This window comes from Silene latifolia, chromosome 10, assembly GCF_048544455.1.
Source record: "Silene latifolia isolate original U9 population chromosome 10, ASM4854445v1, whole genome shotgun sequence".
Classification (NCBI taxonomy): Eukaryota; Viridiplantae; Streptophyta; class Magnoliopsida; order Caryophyllales; family Caryophyllaceae; genus Silene; species Silene latifolia.
In genome coordinates this window covers 23,108,748-23,132,198 of record NC_133535.1, presented here as the reverse complement: position 1 = coordinate 23,132,198, position 23,451 = coordinate 23,108,748, and the positions used below count along the sequence as shown (strand labels likewise).

General features: G+C 36.3%; 1 protein-coding gene across 1 annotated transcript; it reads right to left on the bottom strand.

Annotated features, from left to right (window-relative positions):
• Window positions 1-1,280: 1,280 nt before the first annotated feature.
• Window positions 1,281-18,694, bottom strand: LOC141607286 (uncharacterized). The gene is made up of 9 exons (XM_074426643.1): window positions 18,609-18,694; window positions 18,467-18,508; window positions 17,179-17,220; window positions 12,604-12,750; window positions 11,992-12,506; window positions 11,301-11,478; window positions 10,788-11,048; window positions 10,476-10,694; window positions 1,281-1,451 (listed from the first exon to the last, which is right to left on the bottom strand). The coding sequence occupies exons 1-9, from the start codon at window positions 18,660-18,662 to the stop codon at window positions 1,281-1,283; spliced, it is 1,629 nt and encodes a 542-aa protein (XP_074282744.1). The 5' UTR covers window positions 18,663-18,694.
• Between the last annotated feature and the right edge of the window lie 4,757 nt (window positions 18,695-23,451).

Sequence of the window (23,451 nt, the reverse complement as noted above, 5' to 3'; positions counted from 1 at the left end):
TGTAAACAATATCACACTTCATTTGAAACAATATCACCATTCTTCTGAAACAATATCATCACATCACGCTTAATTGTAGACAATACCCCTTGTCTGATATTGTTATACAATATCACATGTACTTATAAACAATATCACTCTGTATACAAAACAATATCACGGTTAAAAGTATTTTAAAAGGAGTCTCCAATTTTGTGTGCTACTGTGAAACAATATCACAACCAGATAAATAAAATACCACAAGTCATTAGAAACAACATCAGACTGTATGTAAAACAATATCACTCTATATACAAAACAATATTGAAGTAAAAAGGATTTTTAAATCCCTATCCACTTTTGTTATAGAGAAACAATATCACAACCATTAAAGTAAAATATCACATGATATTGGAAACAATATCACACTTTACCAAGAATTATATCAGAGCCAAAAGAAATTGTTTAGCCATAACTACTTTTGTAATCTTGAGATACAATATTCACCTACACCACAAATAATTAGGATTGAGTAACAAATGAAATAAGTTCTACCATTATTACATCCATGATCCATGTACTTCCAATTACAATTTTTTGTCGAACATATCTAGTTGTCATTCTAATTGCTTCCTCTACCTCTACCTCTACCTTTATTCTTATGATTTGCAACGGTCTTGTATCGTAGTGGTCTTATTTCGATCCGTTGGCCATGATCTTCAGCATCTTCTCCGCAATTAGGTCCTATGTACATTAAAATGCATAATAAATAACCACAACATACGTGACATTAAAAGAAACTGCATTCGTATAGAACTTTTTGCATACAATGACTATTTAAAAAAGAACAAGTCGACAATGATAGTAGCAATACAATATACTCAGTAACACACTAATAAGCACCTTTATAATACCCTTAACAGTTACAAGTGCTATATAACGGAGAAGTAGTCACATTGTGGGGGTGAGTATGAATGTATCAAACTGCAGCTATTAATCATAAGCACAAGCATCTCAAGACACTATTGGCTAAACAGACCAAATGCGGAATGCATAAACTATATCGGGAAAAGAGGACTACTGAACATCTTGCATTTTTCAGAGCAATATGCATGTGATTATTCATATAGTCCCTCTTCTTTTATTAGCATACTCTTGTATTTGCCATCAAAATCAGGAATTTACACAAAATTCACTTGGGTTCTATTTTCAAACAAAAAATAGCATTGGGAAATTTTCACTAACCTTGACCTTTGATGCAATGTTGAATGTCTCTTCATAAGAATAAATATGACAAATAGTCAATTATGGCAGCCACCTTTGGTGACCCACAAATCAGACATACGGCGTTCCTCTTGTTCTGTTTCATTTGATGCAGATGGAGCAGTCATAGCTTGAGACTGGTCTTTTATATAGTTCATTTCCTCACATAAATTATCGAGTTTTTGCTGCATTCTCATCAGTATTTGATCCTACACAAACAATGACGAAAAAAACATTCACCATCTTACAATCGCAGAATTTGATACAATATACAGCCACATTATCATCAGAAGTAAATCCATAAGAAGTTACACATCTAATAACTTCTAAAAAGAAAGTAAAATGAGCTTGTCTTACAATAACTCATAATATGTGATACTTTAGCAGCAAATATGTGATACTTTAGCAGCAAATATGTGATATTTATAAGATGTCAAACAATTTAGAACCTAAATCAGCTAAATGTATTCTACTACTAGCTAACATTAAAGAGTAACAATGTAAAACAGATGTAAATGGTTCGAAAATAATGACACTTATTTACATGCCGAATGGTTCTACTGTCCAGCAACAACAAAACTCAAATACACCCAAAATGACCAGAATGCGTAATAGTCCAACACAAATGAGTCATTGGCTAAGTCTATTTCAGACTAGTCAAAATCTGATGAAGGAGTCATTGGCTAGGTCTATATCAGACTAGCCAAAACGAGATTTATTTAACTTCGATATTATAGTCTACTAGGAAGCATTTCTTCGATAATTACAGCTAACAATGATTCTAAAAGTGCTTCCAACACAAGGAATTATGTTAACAATGACAACAACATAAGGTCATCTTCAGAATTGAAAATTAGAGTTCACCTATGTGATGGTGGATGTGGTCCTATTTGACTGAGTCATAACTACCTGGGATAAGACCATTTACTTCAAAGAAAGAACAACGAAGCATCAAATATGTTTTACCTGGAATAAGTTATCACTTTTATTTTGTCACTTTTATTTTCAAGTTTCAAAACTTCAATAGGTATGTCACGTTCCTTGATCCGAAAAAACTCAAACCCAGTGTATGTGACATACACTATATAACAGCTTTATAACAACTTCCGCGCCTCACTCACAAATATTTGCTTATAATGCAGCGGAAACCATGAAGTTCGTTGTTTGAAAAGAAAGGTATTATTAGAAGCACTTGCTAATGAATTACCAAGTGACACAATTAGGTACTCATCTAAGGTGGTTGCAATACAAGAATATACGGCAGCCTTCTCAATTCTTGTGCATATTGCTGATGGTTTTCTTTTAATTGTCGACTTATTTTGAAGAAGCGAAAATTAATATATTAGCTCCAATTCCGATAAATTAATCCAGAATAATAATCCAAGAAGCAAAAATTAATTGCACAGATCAACAATAATGAATGAGATTTAGATTGAAATCATACCTGGAGAAGAAGGCAGCATTAATTCTAGGTTTAATACAATTAATTTCCAATAATGGCGAAATGATAAATTAAATACGGTAATTATAAATTTATAATTGATCTGATTTCTGAGATTAACAAATAAAAGATATTGATTATAAAACGAATCTAGATTAAGCAGTGCAATCAAATTGGGGGATTGAATTGCTCAGGTTTAAATTAGGGTTAAATCAATTGAATTAAGTGACTAAAATAGTAGATAATTGAGAGAGACAAACTTATCTGGGAAGGTTGATAAGAAAAGTTCCTTCCTTCACCGTATCTCTCAGATCAACGATGTATTAACGAGATATGCGTAGTGTAACTTGTTAACAATGGAAAAAGAGTAAGATAAGAGAGAAGTTAGAGAGAGAAACAATTTTAGGCGAGAATGACGAGTTTGGCTGAGGAAAGGGGCATATATGGGCGCGCTGAAATGACAATTTTGCCCTTAATGATCCGCCTTCAGTAATGGACGTTGGATCTCTTAGATCTAACGGATGGTATTAATCCTCAATCCTCAAATATATGAGCAATACTCACATGATCCCATTCCTATATATATATATATATATAGAGAAGGGTTCTTATAAGGTCTTCATACCTTATAAGGCCCTAAGTCTTTATAAGAGCCCTTGGATGAAGGGATTGAAGGGATGAGATGAGGAGAGAGGGCGTGTTTTTTAGAGGCAAAAAAAAAAAGAAAATGCTGATTGTTTGAGAGAGGGACCACTTGCACTGTTTATGTACTGCCTCCATATCAAATCCCACGGACAATAGCAATAAACAAAGCCTAATATATCATTTTGCATGCTTCCCTCCTCTTTTCACCGTTCAAAACCTCTCAACAAGCAAAACCCATAAAAATCATCCAAAAAACCTGAATAATTCTACAAATCCATTATAAATCATCAAAAAGACAAAAGGAATTTCATGCCAACTGTTTAACTACATCATCTTTCCGTATAAAATACATTCGCTTTGTTGAAAATAAATAATTTGTCATTGTTCATCACAAAAAGACGATCAAAATGACAGTCAGTGTTCGTGAAAACGATTATATGCAGATTGAAGTTGCCGTCGATGGTGAGTTCCGAATGTTCATTATTGTAGGTTGTAGTTATATAATTTGTGTTCATTATTCTTAATACTGTTGTACTTTCATGGTGTTCATCAGATTTGTGCTTTCATGTTGGTAGCTTGTTGTTCATCGCAAAAAATGATGGAAATTTAAAAGCTTGATCAAGTAGGAATTATAACTTCAGTGGGTTTTAGTATAACTCTGACACAAATATGTATAACTTCAATAATACAGGGTACACATGCAGTTCTTATATTCATCGTGTTATAACTCCAGAGGTTTTTTGTAAAACTCTTAGACATTTTCCTGCAACTTCAGGTAACACAGTAATTCAAACCCTAAATTGTGCGTTCAAATCTTACTAAAGAACCAATTTTGATATAGTTATACAGTTTGTGTCTAGAGTTATACATTGTATCATTAAAGTTATTCATACTGTGTATAGAGTTATACATTGTATCATTACAGTTATACACGTTTTGTACAGGAGTTATACAACACATCACTGTAGTTCTCCATATATAGGTAAGAGTTATACAAGTTATACATTGTATGACTAGAATTATACAGTATCTACGTAGAATTATACAGTATCTACGTAGAGTTATACATGATATGGTAAGAGTTATACATTATATACCCAAAGTTATACAGTCTGTGCCCAGAGTTATACAATCTGTGCTAAGAGTTATACATTGTGTAGCTAGAGTTATACATCGCATGACTAGAGTTATACAGACTGTTCGTAGAGTTATACATTATATGCATAGAGTTATACGAGCTGTGTCTAGAGTTATACATTCTATGATTAGAGTTATACACATTTTGTCTGAAGTTATACATTTTGTCTGAAGTTATACATTGTATGATTAGAGTTATACATTAAATGCCTGCAGTTATACATTCTGTGCCCAGAGTTATACATGTTATTTGCATGTGTTTTTCTCCGTCATTGTTTTTTCTGTAGTTATTATTCGCTTAGTTTTTCTGTGTTTGTTAGTAAAACAAATTAAATAAAATAAAACGAAGAAGATCATGGAGAAGATAGTAAAACAAACCCACATTTAACATACATGAACTTAATTAATAGATATAGATACATAAACTTAATGCATTGCTAAAAATACAGTTCTTAGATGTTCATATAGGGATGAATTCTCTTCTATGATATTCATCCTCTCCTCCTTTGCTATTTGGAGGTTTCGCTCCGCAGATGCAATATCTTCTAATAGCCGCATTATCTCGCCGCTCGACAAGCCATTTTCTTTGGCGTCCTTGAGTGCAATCGAGCGTCCTCAAGGTAGGTCCTGTACCTCCTCTCTATGTCCAAAGAACCGGCGTATGAAACTCTTGTTGTACTCGGTCATAATGCATGTCTTACGAATGGCATCATTCATTGTTGTTGAAGGAAGTTTGGAATTTATTTTAGGTTTTAACGATTTAGGATTTGCAGTTTAGGGTGGAGATAGGGTTATAATGAACTGGTTTTTTAGATAGTGGAATGAATTTATAATTAGTAATGTGTCCTTTGAGTTGTTTTTTAATTAATACGAATTTTGTTTAGGAAGTTGTGCCATATCCCTGCTTGAAATCTTATAACCCTTCGAATTCCATATATTGTGCCGTTTAATTCACTGTATATTTTTAGAATATAAAGTATGCCTAGAGTTATGCATTATATACCTAGAGTTTTACATTATTTGCTAAGAGTTATACATTGTGTAGAATGAGTTATACATCTTACAGTCTCTGCCTAGAGTTATACAATAAATAGCTAGAGTTATACATCGTATGACTAGAGTTATACATTGTGACTAGAGTTATACATTGAATGACTAGAATTCTACAAACTGTGACTAGAGTTATACATTGTATGTGTAGAATTATAAATACTGCGACTAGAGTTATACATTATTTGACTAAAGTTATACAAATTATGTGCCCAGAGTTATACACTGTGACTAGAGTTATACAAACTGTGACTAGAGTTATACATTGTATGAGTAGAGTTATACAGATTGTGACTAGAGTTTTACATGGTATGACTAGAGTTTTACATTGAATGGTAAGAGTTATACATTATATACCGAAAGTTATACACTCTGTGCCCAGAGTTATACACCAGATGCCAAGAGTTATACATTGTATGTCTAGAGTTATACAGATTGTAACTAGAGTTTTACATCTTTTGACTACAATTATAAATACTGTGACTAGAGTTATACATTAAATGACTAGAGTTACACATTGACTGACTAGGGTTATACATTATCTGCCTAAAGTTTTACATTCTGTGCCCAGAGTTCTACAGTGTGACTAGAATTATAAATACTGTGACTAGAGTTATACATCAAATGCCAATAGTTCTACAGTGTGACTAGAGTTATACATCAGATGCCAGAGTTATACATTGTATATCTAGAGTTATACAAATTGTGACTAGAGTTTTACATATTTTGACTAGAATTATAAATACTGTGACTAGAGTTATACATTAAATGACTAGAATTATACATTGAATGACTAGGGTTATACAGAGTTTAACTAGAGTTGTACATTGTATGACTAGAGTTATACATTGAATGGTAAGAGTTATACATTATATACCCAAAGTTATACACTCTGTGCCCAGAGTTATACAGTCTGTACATAGAGTTATACAGTATATGCGTAGAGTTATGTATTTCTTAATCATTTCATGGATGTTTGATTCTGCTCAGGTGGTCGTAAGGTAGCGGAAGCTGAGTATTGCAAGCATTTGGCAGCTGAGTTTACACCTTGTGTAGGGCAACAATTTTTGAAATCGACGAGGCGGTGACATTCTATAAAGTTTATGCATTGGCGTCCGGGTTTGATGTTCGGAAGTACTCGACGAAAAAATGGCGCGACGGTGAAGTGAAGACAAAGTTGCTGGTTTGCAACAGAGAGGGATTCACATATGTCCCAAAAGGAGAGAGGTAATTAAAAAAAAAAGAGACCGGGGTTAGGGAAGAAGAAATGCAATGGGGAAAAAGAAGCGCAAACAGAAGAAATATACGATCAAGAGGGTAGGGTGTAAAGCACATGTCAGGCTATTTATGAAGAATGGAGTACTAGTAATTGACCGATTCCACATGGGGCATAATCACGAGCTTGTATCGAGTGAGGATCGTCAGTTTCAAAAGATGTCGCGGAACATAGAAGATTTTCACAAGTACTTGATAATGTACAACTCAAGGGTTAGTTTACTATTAAACAAACATCCACTAATTGAATGGCAAACTTCTAAAGTTATTCACCGAGATGATAGAGTTATGTAATCTAAGAGTTAAAAATAATAAGTAGGTGCACAATAAATCAACGGAGTTATGCATATGTTTGATGGAGTTATAAGAATAGCTGAAAGGGTTATAGTTGAGGAAATCTTGGTTATTAATAAGCATCGATAAGGATTTGTTGTCCCCTGCAGTTGAGGATAGGAGCAACTAGGACGTACAACATGTGTAAGGAGTTCGTAAACGGGTTCGAGAACATTGGTGCATCCTTAATTGATTTTAAGAACTTCCACAGAGATGTGAAGTGCTTCATCCATAAACGGGACGGTCAATTGTTCATTGACCGGTTCAAGAATATGGCACGAGAATAGGCGGGGGTTTTATTTTGATTATGAAGTTGACAAGGATAATGACCTTCGGTGCGCAATATGGGTGACAAAACCGCTAGGAGGAACTACTCCGTATTTGGAGATGCGGTGTCGCACGACCCAACATACTCAACAAACAAATACGATATGATTTTCACGCCATTCACTGGCATAGATCACCATAAGCGATCAATAACATTCTGTGGGGCGTTGATTGCCCATGAAGACCATGAATACTTCCAGTGGGTTTTCAACAGGTTTTTGAATGCTATGGGAGGAAAGGAACCCAAGTACATTATCACGAGATCGGATCCGGGCATTATTAAGGCCGTACCCCTTGCCTTCAAGACCGCACGCCACCGATTTTGCATGTGGCATATAATGAACAAGGTGCCATCAAAGGTCGGGGTGACAAGGGAGGATTATAAGGAGTTCGTTCAGAAATTGAACAACATTATATGGGACGAAAACATAGAAGCAGACGACTTTGACGCTAGGTGGGCAGAAATAATGGACGCGCATGGTCTTGTGAACAATGAGTGGTTTACAGAGGCGTTCGATAAAAGGAGACAATGGGTGATGGCACATTGCAGGGACTTGAACATGGGTGGTGTAATGAGAACAACCCGAGATCGAGAGCAAATAATAGTTTTTTTAAGAAGTTCGAGCAGAAGTCGCACGTTAGTGGAGTTTTGGATGCGTTTTGAAAGCGCTATGGACCATCGACGGCATACGCAGAAGAGACTTGACCATGAAAACCGACACTCAACACCGGCACCGGGCACGCATTTACCCATGGAGGAATATGCGGCAAATGTTTATACCCGTGAGGTTTTCAAGGAATTCCAACTAGAGGTCATTTGCTCAATCGATACATGTAAGACCGGGGGCTATGCTGAAGTAGATGGGGTTGAAGTGACTGCCGTAAAGGATTCAATCAGACAGAAAAGTTTCAACGTAGAGTACAACCCAGGTAACAACATTTTGGCATCAACGTTATGTGGTAGTTGACTAAAGTTGGTAGATATTGCGCCAAAGTTACATTGTCTGAAGATAGAAGTTATACAATTGTTCAGTGAACTAAAGTTTTCTGAACGTATAATTTTTCTGATAATATGCATAACTCTACTTCCAGAATGTATAACTCTTGTTGCCATATGTTTAATTGTTGTTGCCATTAGGAGTTATTCAATTTTTCACTGAACTGTTGTCATTTGCAGTATGACTCTGGTTATATATTGAATAACTTTAGCTTTTTAATGTATAACTCTACTTCCGAATAACATTAGAAATTCAATTTTTAATCGAATCTGCATGACTATTTGTAGTATAACTCGATTAGGGTTTGAATAATCGTAGCTTTGATCGTATAACTCTTGTTGCCATATGTATAACTCTACGTGATAATGTTTAATCGTTATTATATGTATAAGACTACGACGGCATGATTTAATTGGATTACGGGGACACAGACTACACAAAGGTGCAAATTGTATGATGTTTGAAAGAATGGGATTTCTGTGCCGACATATAGTATGGATTTTTTGTAACTAACGGCATGAAGACAATTCCGGTGATTACGTTTCTACAAGATGGAGAAAGGATGCATTGCAATCAGATTATCGAATGTGATGGTGAACAAATGGAAACAAATAGTAGCGCTGATGCAAAAGAAGTTGCGATGGTGAAGTTGTGGTCGGAAGTTCATGCAACCATTGGTTTACTTCGTGGCACGAGTGAGACTGAAGTTGTGAACTTAAGCTCGTTAATTAGAGAGTTCAAGGAGAAACTTTTACCGTACAAGAAGGATTTAACAAAGCAGCAGGAATTTGAGCGAATCCTAGGTTGCCCCAAAGTGACGAGGTAACAATACTTCCACCAAAACAATCGAAAAACAAAGGCAAGCGGTAAAAGATTGGTGTCGCTAAGGCTAAAGCCATTGCCTTGGCTTCTAAGCCAAAGCGCATGTGTAATAATCGTAAACAGATGGCACACCACGATAAACGGAATCGCCCTAACCCATTCTCTCGAGCATCCACCGTCTTCACCAAAGATTCAAGCAAAGAGAAGAAGAAGAGAAGAAGAAGAAGAAGAAGAAGAAGAAGAAGAAGAAGAAGAAGACGAAGACGACGAAGAAGAAGAATAGAGAAACTTAACATGTTGTAGTAGTAGGCAAAGAGAAAAAAATACCCCGTCTCAACAAATTATTTACAATCTTTTTTTCTTTAAAAGGTAAAAATCGGTGAGACGGAAGGGGTTGTTAATAGCTAGCTTTTGTCTATTTTGAAGGGGGTTGCACCTTCCGGTTTGTATAACTTTGAATATGGTCTGTGAAGTTTCAAGCTAATGTTGTATAACTCTTTTACATTATTTTGACGAGTTCTGTTCATGGCAACATATCCGATATTGAAAAGTGGCTTTAAGAATGAATTATAATTTCAGTGGCTTTAAGTACAACTCTTACCCATATATGGATAAATGTACTTCACAGAGTGTATAACTCTTGTTCACATATTGAATAACTGTTGTTATTTTTTGTAAAACTCATAACTGTCTAATAACAATTGCCTTTTACATAACTGCAGTCATATGTTGTATAACTCTGGTACACAGTTTGTATAACTGTTGATGTTTTTTCTATAACTCTTAGCTGTCTGATAAATTTTGCCTTTTTTTCACAACTGCAGTCATGTGATGTATAAGTCCTGTACATAATTTATATAACTTTACTTCACAGAGTGTATAACTCTAATACTTATTTGCGAAACTTGGATTTTAATTCACTGACCAAGATGATATAGTAACAATCTATGACAAAAAGTTGTCTAAGTTGTCAAGGAGTTTCATGACAACATACTAGAGTTGCAAAAAAAGAGGATACATAATCAAAACGAAATAAATTCTATCTTTTAGCAGGTTTTTTTGGTCCTCTCCGCGCTGCTTTCCGTCTGTTTTCTAATTGCTTGGCGATCTGTAATTTATCGCCGATGAAAACATTGACCTTGTCCAGAACTGCTTCCCTGATGATGTTCATGTCGCCTAGAGAAGCGTCGCGCTAACCGGATCACCAAATAGCGACGGTTCACCTTCCTCTCGAGATCAACGTGATCAAACCTTTCCCCCTCGTACATTAACATGTGCATCATGGCGAACAAGCCAGACTCGGTGTCATTTATAGTTTGATGATGCCAGGCAAACGGGATCTGACGGAACTGGAACGCCGGTATGTCTTTCCCTCCGTTCTTCTCTTTGACCCTGGACTCCACGTAGTCGCTCATGAGGCTCGCCTGGCAGAGGCAAGAACGTCAAAAAGTGAGATTGTAAAAGCGGTGACCCCACTTTTTAGTTGTTGAACATAATTACAATTTAATTCCACTTACAACAATGTGACCAGCTTTGCATATCTCCGATTGCCGCGGACTTGAATAGTACTTACAGTCCAGAAGATCAATCGTCCTAGAATTAAAGTTGATACACACACATGCATAATGGGCTTCAATCTTAATGGGTACGAAGATTAAATCAGCCTTGAAGCTGAAATCTGTCCCACAGTCGGTTCGGAATACGTCCCACGTATTGTACAACCTGTCGGTGTCCGGTGTTTGTTGGACAGGGTCTCGCACAAGGTTCAAGATTATTTCCTGTTCAAGTAGCAGTATATGTGTGAGGATACGAGTGGAGTTATAGGGGTTGTGCATTGGAGTTGCACAAAGACCTCTTATAGCATAATGAAGAATGCCCGAGTTCATAGTGGTTGTTAGTAACTCCTCAAAGCAAAATGTTTAACTCCGTAAGCGGAATGTATAACTTTAGACTTAATTTCCACTGTGAAAGTTTTAAAGAGGGTATGTGCAACTCTTATAACATATTAAAGGGATTGATTAGGACAATACCATATGACGGATACCGAAGAAAGACGAACGAAAAAGCCCGCAATCCTCTGCCTCCAATCGATTGAGCAACAAGGACCAACACTCAATCACTTTTTCATCCATTGGCGTCTCAGGGAGCATAGACAACATTTGCAACCTATTAATTGTTGCGTGCCGTCCATAACTCACAAGTGGTTCACTGTAGTTCAGACAGAAGGAGTTAATCAGGCTATAACGTATACTAAATGGGAAGGTAACTGCTATTAAAATGACTGCATAACTTCACTGGTGAAACGTATAACTGCAGTTTAGGAATGTGTAACCCCATTAACGATATTTATAACTTCAGTGATGAAACATATAACTCCATGTATCACTCTAGGTATAACTCCAGGCCTCTAATGTATAACTCCAAAGTATATATTGTACAACTCGACCATATACCGTAAAACTCTACACAAAATACGGTAGAATTCCCCAGTATGGAAATGTGACTATATTAATAAAACTTAATATGATAAAAAAATAGGATTTTAGACAGCTTACTCATTTGGAAATTTGTAGTCATCAAGAAAACGTAGTCACCACTTGTTTGCGATATACGGGATGTCCCTAGTTAATGCCTTGTTCATCTTCATCATCTTGGCGACCACGGTAAGGTCGGCGTCTAGTTCGCCGACATATATGGTGCAACCAAGGCCGTCGCCCTTACCCCGGAGCGGCTACTACTAACACCGAGAGGGCCCGACTGGACGGCGTCCGGCCCAGGGCTACTTTGGAAGGTGGAGTCTGGAAGGTTGAACTGACCTTAGAGCAAGGTCGTTTAGCAGAACTGTTCTCACCGGCGTTTCCAACACCTCTCTTGCTTCCACTTGTGTTGCCGGCTGACCTATGTTTATCACGCACCTCCTCCAATTCACGGTCTTTAAGCTCCTTAAAAGCTGATACCCTGGATAACACATCTTCCCTGTCCACGTTAATGTCACTGAGGACAAGGGTTGCAGCAATTTCCGCTCGCATGAGGTCATTGCTTTCCTCAGTCCCTAGGGTACAGTCGAATGGCTCTCCACGGTACAGCAACATATGAACCATGACGTACAGACCGCAGTCATTGGCAGTATGTCCTGCTCCCTGCCAGTTGAATTTAATGTTGACAAAAGGGAACCCTTCAACTCTCTTGCCTTTGTCGAGCCCTTTGTAGGCCATATACTTTCCCATTGCATCAGCCTGGCGGAGGTTAGGCAAGGCGTTTAAAAGCGGATTACCAATTAAGAAAACAAATGGAGATAATAAATAATCTAGTCACCAGTTTGATAGGACTTACAGTAATACGCGCAATCCCTCCGTACGGTAATTTCAGAAGATCGTCCTCGTAAGAACGATTATCAAGATACTCGATCTGCTCCGACAGGAAATTTATACAAATGCAAGAGTAATGATCTTCATCACCAGTGCTTACCGGGACGAAAACCTACACACATGCACCAAGAATCTAAGAGTTATAAAACATAATAAGCAGATTAGAGGCATACATATTGTGCGTAGTTGGAATTATACTTTCTATTGCTAGAGTTATACATTATATGAGTAGAGTTGCACAATCAATTGCTAGAGTTACACAGTATATTGTTGCAGTTGTACATTATGTGCAGTAAGCATTTGCCTGGAGTTATACATTATACTGTATATGCTTCCAGTTGTACTTTATGTGCATAGAGTTATACATTCTATGGCAAGAGTTATACATTATATGTCCAGAGTTATGGAGTGAAGTTAGCCACTCATCGAAACTCTAACCGTATACTGTATAGCTCTACACAAAATAATGTATAACTTCAGTCCTGCAACGAATAACTCTAGTCATTCTGAAAGCTAGAGTTATATAATGTATAACTCTTGCAATAGAATGTATAACTCTAGCCATAAAATATATAACTGTAAGCATATACAGTGTAGTGTATAATTCCAGGTATTACTTTAGGTATAACTCCAGGCCTAACTCCAAAGCATATATTGTACAACTCTAAGCATATCTTTGTTAAACTCTACGGAAATAATGTATCATTCCAGTATGTAAATGTCTCTATATTGATATCTGAGCTCACCATATCGGAGTCCAGTTGGAATGGACTAGGACACGACTCTTGCCACATGTCCCACGCGTAACAAAAGCCTTGTAATGATCAACAACAATGTTTTTCTTCCCGCCTTGCCAAATTGCAATTGCTAGGTCCTATAAAAATAATAGACGGGGTTGGCGGCTTGTATCACAAGTTACGTACGATTTGTCACAAAATAACTTATGGAGTTCGAGCACACTTACAGAGTGACTTAGGCCAAAGAAAGCCCGCGAACTTGAAACAAATTGCGGTGTTCGCGTGCGTAAGTTTGATTGAGTAGCACGGACCGATCGATGACATTTCCCACTGTTTCCGGGCATCAACGACCGGAGATCAATACGCGTTATGCGATTTGGTGTGGGATATGTGACCAATTGTTCCCTACAAAGGATTAGCAAAATTGAGACACGCAAAGAAGGGAATGCATTCATGGCCTGTTTGTGTCGTCGTATTGAAATATAGGTAAAACTTATCTTTAACTTACGATTTCTTATGGTCGTGGAATTCATCAAATACATAATCCATTACATCCTTCCTCACCCTGAACACCGTCCTGAAACGTTCCTTGTTAAAACGCAACCCATTGTGAGCATACGTCTTTGGTCGAGGTTCGGGTGCCCGCAATCCCGAGAACAACCTAGGTTCTCGGTACAATGTCCATACACGGAAGGGGGTCACTGAATGCAGCAAGAAGGGATGGTGGATCATGTCACATCGCGGCACATAAATAGGGGGTGGATGTGGTGCAACCGGATCAACCCTAGCACGGCGATTTCAACTACCAAACCTTCTTTGGCAAAGACCGATCATTCGCTCCTCAACCCCGGCAAATGCCTCATTCAAATCTGCCGTGCTCATGAAAGTCAGGGGGATTTCATTTCCAAAGTACATTCGGTTGAAGGATTCCCCCGGGTGATCTCCGCACCCTCGACAACATCTACGTTTACTCCCCCATTCTTAGAATGTTGTTCAACATTCTCAGTTACATCCTTTTTCAAAGTGGCCTGAATGAAAAATAACAAAATTAAACGCCAAACGTATAACTCTGGCCATAAAATGTATAACTGTAAGCATAAAATGTATAACTCTGGTCATATAATGTATAACTGTAAGCATATACACTATAATGTATAACTCTACTGTATAACTCTAGATATACCTCCAGCTATCTAATATATAACTCTAAAGCATCTATTGTATAACTCTAGTCATATACTGTATAACTGTGGTCGTATACTGGTTAAGAGTTGTACCAACCGCCCGTTACAGTTATACTACAGTTACAAGGCCTCAACATAAGTTTCAACAAGGTTATACTATATCAACATAGAGTTATACACTACCAATAAAAAAAAAAAAAAAACATTGTATAAAAAGTATTTATCGCAAATTAAAAAAATTACCTCGCCACCAGGACCACTCCCGTACGCTGGAAGTCCACATGCAGCTTCCTTCATTTCAGCAGTAGAAAACAGACACTCCATCAATTCTTGTGTGTCCAAACCCAATTCTGGGACCGTAGATTTTTCCATCGCCTTTTCTGACGGTTGATTGTCTGACAATCTTTCAACATTTTCTTGCAATCCCTCCCCATGAACTTGCTCATGCACCTCATCACCTACCACGGGGCGAGATTCAGCATTATCTGACCTTCCGTCAGCTTGGCCTACAATTTCTGCTGCTCCTTCATGGTCAGTGACTGACAATCTTCCACCATTTTCAGCATTTTCATTCAATCCGTCCTCATGAACGTGCTCATGCCCCTCATCACCTGTCCAGAGGCGAGCCTCATCGTCCTTTGACGGTCCAAGAGTTTCGTCAATTTCCTCCTCGGTGTAACGCGCCTCCAACAACAGTTCTCGACGGTTGGGGCGGGGGTGCACACAACTTGATCCTCTAACCCCTGGGCTATCGGTGACAACGGCTTAGAAACTCATCGTATCACCTCCCACTTCCTCCATAATCTTTGACCATGAAACTGCAACTGATTTCGTTGGTGTCTCGGCTTTGACGGACTCTAGAAGCGGCTCAACACGGGGGTTACCACCCCTGCCACCCGCATCATTGGCGAGACTAGACAGAACTTCACTTATTTGACGCGTAGATGCATCGATTCCGTCAGATTTTTTGGGAGGCTCAGTAACTACCTCTCCAAATGCAGGAGCGTTACCCACAGAAACCTTCAGCCTTTCTGCAATCTGTTCTGCTTCAGCGACGTACTTTTGAATCTTTTCACCCTCAAAGAATTCTTGAGAGGCCTGACTAGGATTTAGGCCCGTCGGATCACTAGTTACAGCTTTGATCCGTGCGGTTGCATGTGCGTACCATGAATAGAACACAATAGCGTTCCTTTGCATTTGTAGATAAAGCTCGTGGGTACCCTGAATCCAAGAAGTACACTAAGTTAGTTATATTATAATATATGGGTACGTTAAGTAAAAATGTAATCCATCTGCAGAAATATATAATAGTTTGCACTTACATCGACAGCCCTAGCTTTCAATTCCTGGTCATCCTCGGCCTTTGGTGGTAGTTCTATCTCGAAGGAACTTCTTCTCGAACAGGCAGGAGAGAGAGAGTGGGGGGCTGTTAGCATTGTTTGGGTTCACGCGGGCCGATGAGGTGCTCATCGTCCACACTCCTTCCATAAGAGGGGTCTTGAAGGCACCTTGGATACCTGGTCTTAGACAAGGTTAAAGTACCCAATCCCCCTTGACCCACCTCAAATTTTACCCTCTCTACAAGCGCAGTTTCATCCCAATGTTTGATCAAAGGTAGATCATGTTCACAAGGCTTACCCTTGTAATCATATCGCTGAAAGTAGCTTATCATGAGGAACGGGATACACCCGTTCAACATTGTTACCCCGTTTTTAAAGTCTACCCCCGCTTTCACCGTCATGTCCAAAATATAAGAGCACCAGTCAAAATGCGGGATGGCTTTAGGATCTTCTACACCCTTCTTAATGACTTCCAATCTATCCCGTTGTTTGGCATGGGTGCGAGGAATGAAGACATACAGAACAAAACAAATAGGCGGCAAAATTGATCGTCCGCCTCCTCGTACTCCATAAGTTGCCTGAAAACTTTCCCTAAGGGTATTGAACTATTCCCTTTGGCCACCCCGTACGCTTGCCGCCATTTATCCTTCTTGACTCCTTATTCTCGGGATCGGTGGACCCCTTCGCGAGCTCACAGGCACCAAAGGGAGAGGGTCTGGGTCCGAAAGGTAACAAGAAACAGTCATGCACGTCATGCTTATCGATCATAAACTCCTTCTTCCGCGAAGCCCCGAACACATATGACCCGTCGCCGAGAAGGACTCCAAGAACAGCGAACGTGTGCAAGTGGGAAGTCGCTAATCTTGAGTTCCAAAAGGCCACCAAACCCAATTTTCTTAACAGCGGACACCTGATCCTCATTAAGCTTTTCAATGACAGAGACAAGTCTTTGAGGTCGACACGAAACCGTTACTTCATGCACCCTCTTTACCCTTGGCTTGGCCTCAACCATCTGCGGATAAGCAAGGACAACACACAAAATTAGACATACTGTAGTTGCAATTAGAGTTATTTGGAACAAAGAAATAGACATACTGTGAATTAAAGTAATACAATAGATAGTCAGAGTTATACAAAATATAAGAAAAGTTATACATTCTGATAATAGAGTTAATCAGGAAATATCAAGAGTTATACATTCTAACAGCAAAAGTTATTCAAAATGTAATCAGAGTTATACAACAAATGACTACAGTTATAAAAGGGTCAAACTTTGAACCTGAGAATCAGCTCCCTTCTCAGTACTTGGTACAACATCCATCTGTAGGTGACAAACAAAAAAGGGATTCAGATTAACAGTACACTTATACATATAATAACAAGTTATCTAATGTGTAACTCTAGGCATATAATGTATAACTCCAGGAATAAAATGTACAACTCTAACCAAATATTGTATAACTCCGGTTATACATTATACATTATGAAGCAGGTTATTCAACATGTAATCGAGTTATACAACAAATGACTGCGATAAAATGTATAACTCTAGCAATAGAAAGTATAACTCTGGTCATGTAATGTATAACTCTAGTCTTAGATGTATAACTCTAGCAATAGAAAGTATAACTCTGGTCATGTAATGTATAACTCTAGTCCTAGATGTATAAGCGTAAGCATATACAAGTATAATGAATAACTCCAGGAATAACCAGGTATAAGTCCAGGCATCTAATGTATAACTCCAAAGTAAAAATTGTATAACTCTAGCTTTATATTGTATATTTCCAGGTATAAATTGTATACCTGTAGGCATATATTGTATAACTCTATGAATGGAAACTAATTAAAAGTATAGTCATACATATAACAATTAGAGTTTGACATTATGAAGAAGGAGTTGGTCACAGAATCAGAAGAGCTATACATCTAGAACCCAGAGTTATACATCTATGAACCAGAGTTATACATATTGCGTACTAAAGTTATACATCTATTAACCAGTTTTTTACATTAATTACCCGTAGTTACAATGTATAACCGTAAGCATATACGATATAATGAATAACTCCAGGAATAACTCCAGGCATCTAATGTATAACTCCAAAGCATAAATTGTATAACTCTAGCTATATATTGTATATATCCAGGTATAAATTGTATAACTGTAGGCATATATTGTATAACTCTATGAATGGAAACTAATTAAAAGTATAGTCATACATATAACAATTCGAGTTTGACATTATAAAGAAGGAGTTGGTCACAGAATCAGAAGAGCTATACATCTAGAACCCAGAGTTATACATCTATGAACCAGAGTTATACATATTGCGAACTAAAGTTATACATCTATTAACCACAGTTTTACATTAATTACCCAGTGTTATACATATTGAGTACATCTATTAACCAGTTTTTTACATTAATTACCCAGAGTTATACATCTATTAACCAGAGTTTTAAATTAATTACCCAGAGTTATACATATTGAGTACTATAGTTATACATCTAGTAAGCAGAGTTAGACATCTAGTAACGTATAAATCAAAATCGAAACTTTTAACCTGGATATCAACTCCCGTGTCAATACTTTCTACAACATCCATCTGTAGATGACAAACAATTGGGATTAGAGTTATACAGGTATTTAATTGAAGTTACAAATCATTCTATAAGAGTTATACAAGCAACACGAGATTTTTTTACCTTCGATTCAGATTTCTTGGAAGATTTCTTGGCATTTTTCTTGGCAAAAACCATTGTTAATTATCAAAATGACCTCGAATTTTATCTGCAGAACCATAATTAACAATTGAACAAATAAACATCAACAAACCCATAATTGAAAATTGAAAAATCAAATGAACTCTTTTTATGATAGTTTAACAAAGGCAATAATTAACAAAAAAAACAAACTACAAATCACTGAATAAGGAATGGAGAAAATACCTTATAAAAAAATGGAGACAAAGTAGTTTGCACGCGAGTTGGTATTAATTTGTAGTGATGAAAATGGCGTCTGTTAGGATGGAGTTAATTGGTAGTGATGAAAATGGAGTTATCAGAATTGTGAAGAAAGAAAAGGAAGACGAAATGACAGGAAATAGAGGGAAAAATACCCGCAAGTTGTTTTGAATTGTCTAGAAAATGAGGAGGGAAATGATCATTGTCTGATGGACAAACAGTGTTGCATGCATGGGTTAGTGGGTTTGAGGAGAGAGGTAAATCAAATATATTAGTTTAATGGGGTTTAGTGGGGTTTGACTGCCAAATCGTGGCCATTGCTTTGCTTGATCCAACCGTCCACATTAAGACTTATGGACTTAATATATGTAAGGACCTTAGTTGATCCTTCCTCTATATATATATATATATATATATATATATATATATATATATATATATATATATAAGAGAGTTTTTTCGAGCGATCTGAGAGGTCCACATCATCAAAAATCAATTTAGAAAAGTATAATTTTTAATGTAAAAAAATAAAGTGGAGTATCTTTTAATTATTATAATATGTATATTTCCTAAATTATATTCAAGAGATATTTCCAATTTTTATATCAACCTTTTACATTTCATTTGGCAAAAAAATATCGTTAAAAAAATTATGAAAATAATATAATTAGCTTTGTGGTAAAAAATGCTATCATTAGAGTATAAATTTCATATTATTTGCACATATTAAAGATGGTGTACTTCGTAATATGTAAAATTGTGTATTTTTTAGTATGTTTTGTCCCACATTGGAAAATAACGTAGGTGCGGTGAATATGCTACATATAAATAGTAGAATTGTCCCACTTCGAAAGATCAGTACAAGGTGATGTGATCCTATGATTATAAATAGGAGGCATATTTGGAACTTATGATCTACCCAAAAAAATTGAGTCTCATAAATATTATTTTAAAGAGCTCTTAAGATTTTCAATCATTATCTACGATATGATATAAAAAATAAAGTGACATCGTTGGAAACTACCCGGGAAAGAGTTCAGAACATGAGCAAGAAAATCAAAAAATACAAAATTAAAGGTTTTACTAAGGGTAGTCTCCTGACATAGTACAAAACTAAAGAAATAATGTTGGTAAAAAAGTTATGAAAATAATATTATTAGATTCATGGTAAGAAATGCTATCATTAGAGTATGTATAGATTTCATATAATTTGCACATATTAAAGATGGTGTATTTCATAGTATGTTATATGTCCCACATTGAAAAATAATATAGGTGTGACAAATATACTACATATAAAAAATAAAATTTCCCACATCGAAATATAACATAAGGTGAGTGATTCCATGATTATAAACAAGAGGCATCATTGGAACTTAGACATCAACCCAAAATCATTTGAGTATCTTAAGTACTGTCTTGGAGTGCTCTTAAAAGTTTATATCATTATATTTTCTACCTATTGATTTTATATGTCCCACATTTAAAAAAAATGTAGGTGTGGTAAATATACTACGTTTAAATAATATAATTAGAATTGTGTTAAAAAAAATTCTATCATTAGAGTATAGGTTCATATCATTTGCACATATTTTTATTATGATAAAAAAAAATAGAAAACAAATGTATGAATATTAATAGATAATATAATATGGGATAAGAAAGCCAAAAAGGAAATAATTAAATATATTTATTGTAAAGAAAAGTAAAAGTGATAAAATATTGCAATTTTCCATAAAAATATCATTTAATTATTTTCTTTTTAGGTTTCTTATCCTATGCCTAATGGGCATAGGATAGAAAAACCCATATAATATTTACTTATTAGTAAATCGGGTTAGATGTCGAATTAGGTTCAAAAAATATGGTGTACTTTTAAATATGTTATTCGTCTCACATTGAAAAAAAATGTAGGTATGATAAATATATACTACGTATAAATAGTTGAATTGTCCCACATCAGAAGATATCACCCAAATATATTAATCTCTCAAAGTATAATTATTATAAGAGACTTTAAACATAATCTTGAATTAAATGTTAAATTTTTAAAGTTGTAACATTTTTTTTAGGTGGGAGAAAGAGCGATAAAATGGTCAGTATTATAACGGAAATTTTTCATGATACCCTCGAATTTTGGTAGATTACACATAATACCCCTAATTTTAAGTTTCTACATATAATACCCTTGTGTTTACTTTTTTTCATAACGCTATTACTCCTATGAGTAACTAGATGAGTAATTGAGCATGCCATTCTATTTGTGTTTTGTTATTTCGGTATTAAATGTTAGTTTATTAAATAAAATATGGATTTAGGAATTAGATAATGAAGTGTTTGTGTAATAGATAACAAAAGAAAAAGGCGTCCCCAAGTCATAAGAGTAATGGACTTATGACGGAAGTTATCAAATGGTATTCTGAGAAAGAAAAAGGTGAACACACGGGTACCATTTGTAGAAACTTAAAACTAGGGGTACCAGTTGTAATCTATCAAAGTTCAAAGTTACCATGAGAAATTTCTAATATTATAATGATATAGTTAATTAAATTTTCATTTAAAAGAGAGAGATATTCGTACCAATAAAACAATAAAGAGAGAATTATTTTTAATTGTTATTTTATTGCCACGCCATCAAACTTAACGTCCATTTAATAACCTTTACATTAGGGGGTACCATGGGCAAAAAAATGGAACCTCAAGGGTACCGTAGACAGATTCTTAAAAGTAGGGGTAACATAGAAAATCTGACAAAATTAAGGAATACCACGGAAAAATTTCGTATCTCAATTATGAAATTTTTTTTGGAAGAAAAACAACGTACAAATATTAATGGAGAGTACTTGATCATATTATTAAATTTAAATATAACTATTAGATATAATGAGTAGCAATTGTCTGTATTCGGTATTTGGGATCTGGTTGGATGTTGAACTAAGTGGAAAAAAGATAGTGTAATTCTGAGACATAGAATGTAAACATTAAACCCTTATAACATTTTTTTTTTTTTTTTGCATTATAAATAAGTTTATTACTGTAACATTCCGTTTTGATGGTTGATCTTATTTTGTGGATTGTCTTGGTATTGAGTTGCTAGTGAGTGTTATGGAAGTGAGACAAGGTTGGCAACATTATATTGTGGTTATTCAATAATATTATTGTGGTTATACTGAGGATTTTATGATATATGTTATGGGGGTACAAAATAATTGGGGGCATGAGAACTGTTAGAGAAAGAGAGTCCTGGATATAGGAATGGTTGTAGGTGTTGAGGTTATAGTGGGTTATCGTTGTCATGCGGTTGTAATGAGGATTATGGGGGGCATAGCAAAGGACCTAGTATTAGTGAATTACGAGGACGTAACATATATCTTAAGAGGAGTAGGATGCGACAAGAGAGTTTGATGGTCATACAGGTTGCAATTGGAAGTTTGAGTGTTGGTGCAGAATAAGGATGGATTTGTGCGATTGCCGATTTTATTACAGGTAATGGTAGTGCTCGTAGTAGTATGATGTTTATGAGTGAGAGTAACGGATTGTGTGAGGATGTTTATGTGTGTGAGTAAACTTCGAGGACGAAGTTCGCTTTAAGGATGGTAGAATGTAACATTCCGTTTTGATGGTTGGTCTTATTTTGTGAATTGTCTTGGTATTGAGTTGCTATTGAGTGTTATGGAAGTGAGACAAGGTTGGCAACATTATATTGTGGTTATTCGATAATATTATTGTGGTTATTCGATAATATTATGGAGTCAGTATTAGGAGGCTATGTTGTAGTTGAGATATTATCGTGAGCCGTGTTGTGGAAGTAAGCGTGGTTGGTGGACTTAGTGTTAGGTGTCCAGGTTTTATAGGTTGGGTTGGAACTTCGGGGACGAAGTTCTTTTTAAGGGGGGGGGGGGGGAAGATTGTAATACTACGGATTTTATAGGCTGGTACTCGACCGAGTATGGCCTACTCGGGTCGAGTAAAGTGTGTCGTGGTCCCTGTTTGGCTACTGCCTAGGAATACTCGGCTGAAGTATGTGGAATACTCGACCGAGTAGAGGGTACTCGGCCAAGTATACTCTGTACTCGACCGAATATCCGGTCTGTCGAGTGTTTTTCTGCGGTTTGATTTGGAAATGATTAGGGCATTATATATATTACGCTAGACAGTTTCTAATTACGCTTTACAAACCTAAAAACATTCTACGACGCCCTAATCATCTCCGAATCTCTCCTTGTGTGTGGGTGATCATAGCAATTTCATTCATTCCTTTTGATTCATCGTCGGTAAGTCCCCATCTTCATATTCACTGATTTATATTTTAGGGTTTGTTCTTGATTATGAATTGGGGGAAATGGGAGTTTTACAGTTAGTGATTGTATTATGTGATTGTTGGTGTAGGTGACGATGTGGTATTTATTATGCATTTGTATGGTTGATTGCAGCGTAAGCGGATTGCGAAAAGGTAGGGTTTCCTACTCGCCATCGTTAATTGATTTAAGACTGTGCTTGTGTTGTAATTGTTGTTATCTGCTGATCATCGGAGTATGGGTGTTGTGATGACAGTGGTGATGTGGTTGTGTCGTGACGGTTGTGG

Excerpts from the sequence above, each read along its gene's own strand:
- LOC141607286 (XM_074426643.1), bottom strand. The coding sequence starts at position 18,662 with ATGGTTTTTGCCAAGAAAAATGCCAAGAAATCTTCCAAGAAATCTGAA. Across the intron at positions 18,509-18,608 it reads CCAAGAAATCTGAATCGAAG|ATGGATGTTGTAGAAAGTAT; the intron begins GTAAAAAAATCT and ends TGTCATCTACAG. Across the intron at positions 11,479-11,991 it reads TTAGTAGTAGCCGCTCCGGG|TGAACCACTTGTGAGTTATG; the intron begins GTAAGGGCGACG and ends TCTGAACTACAG.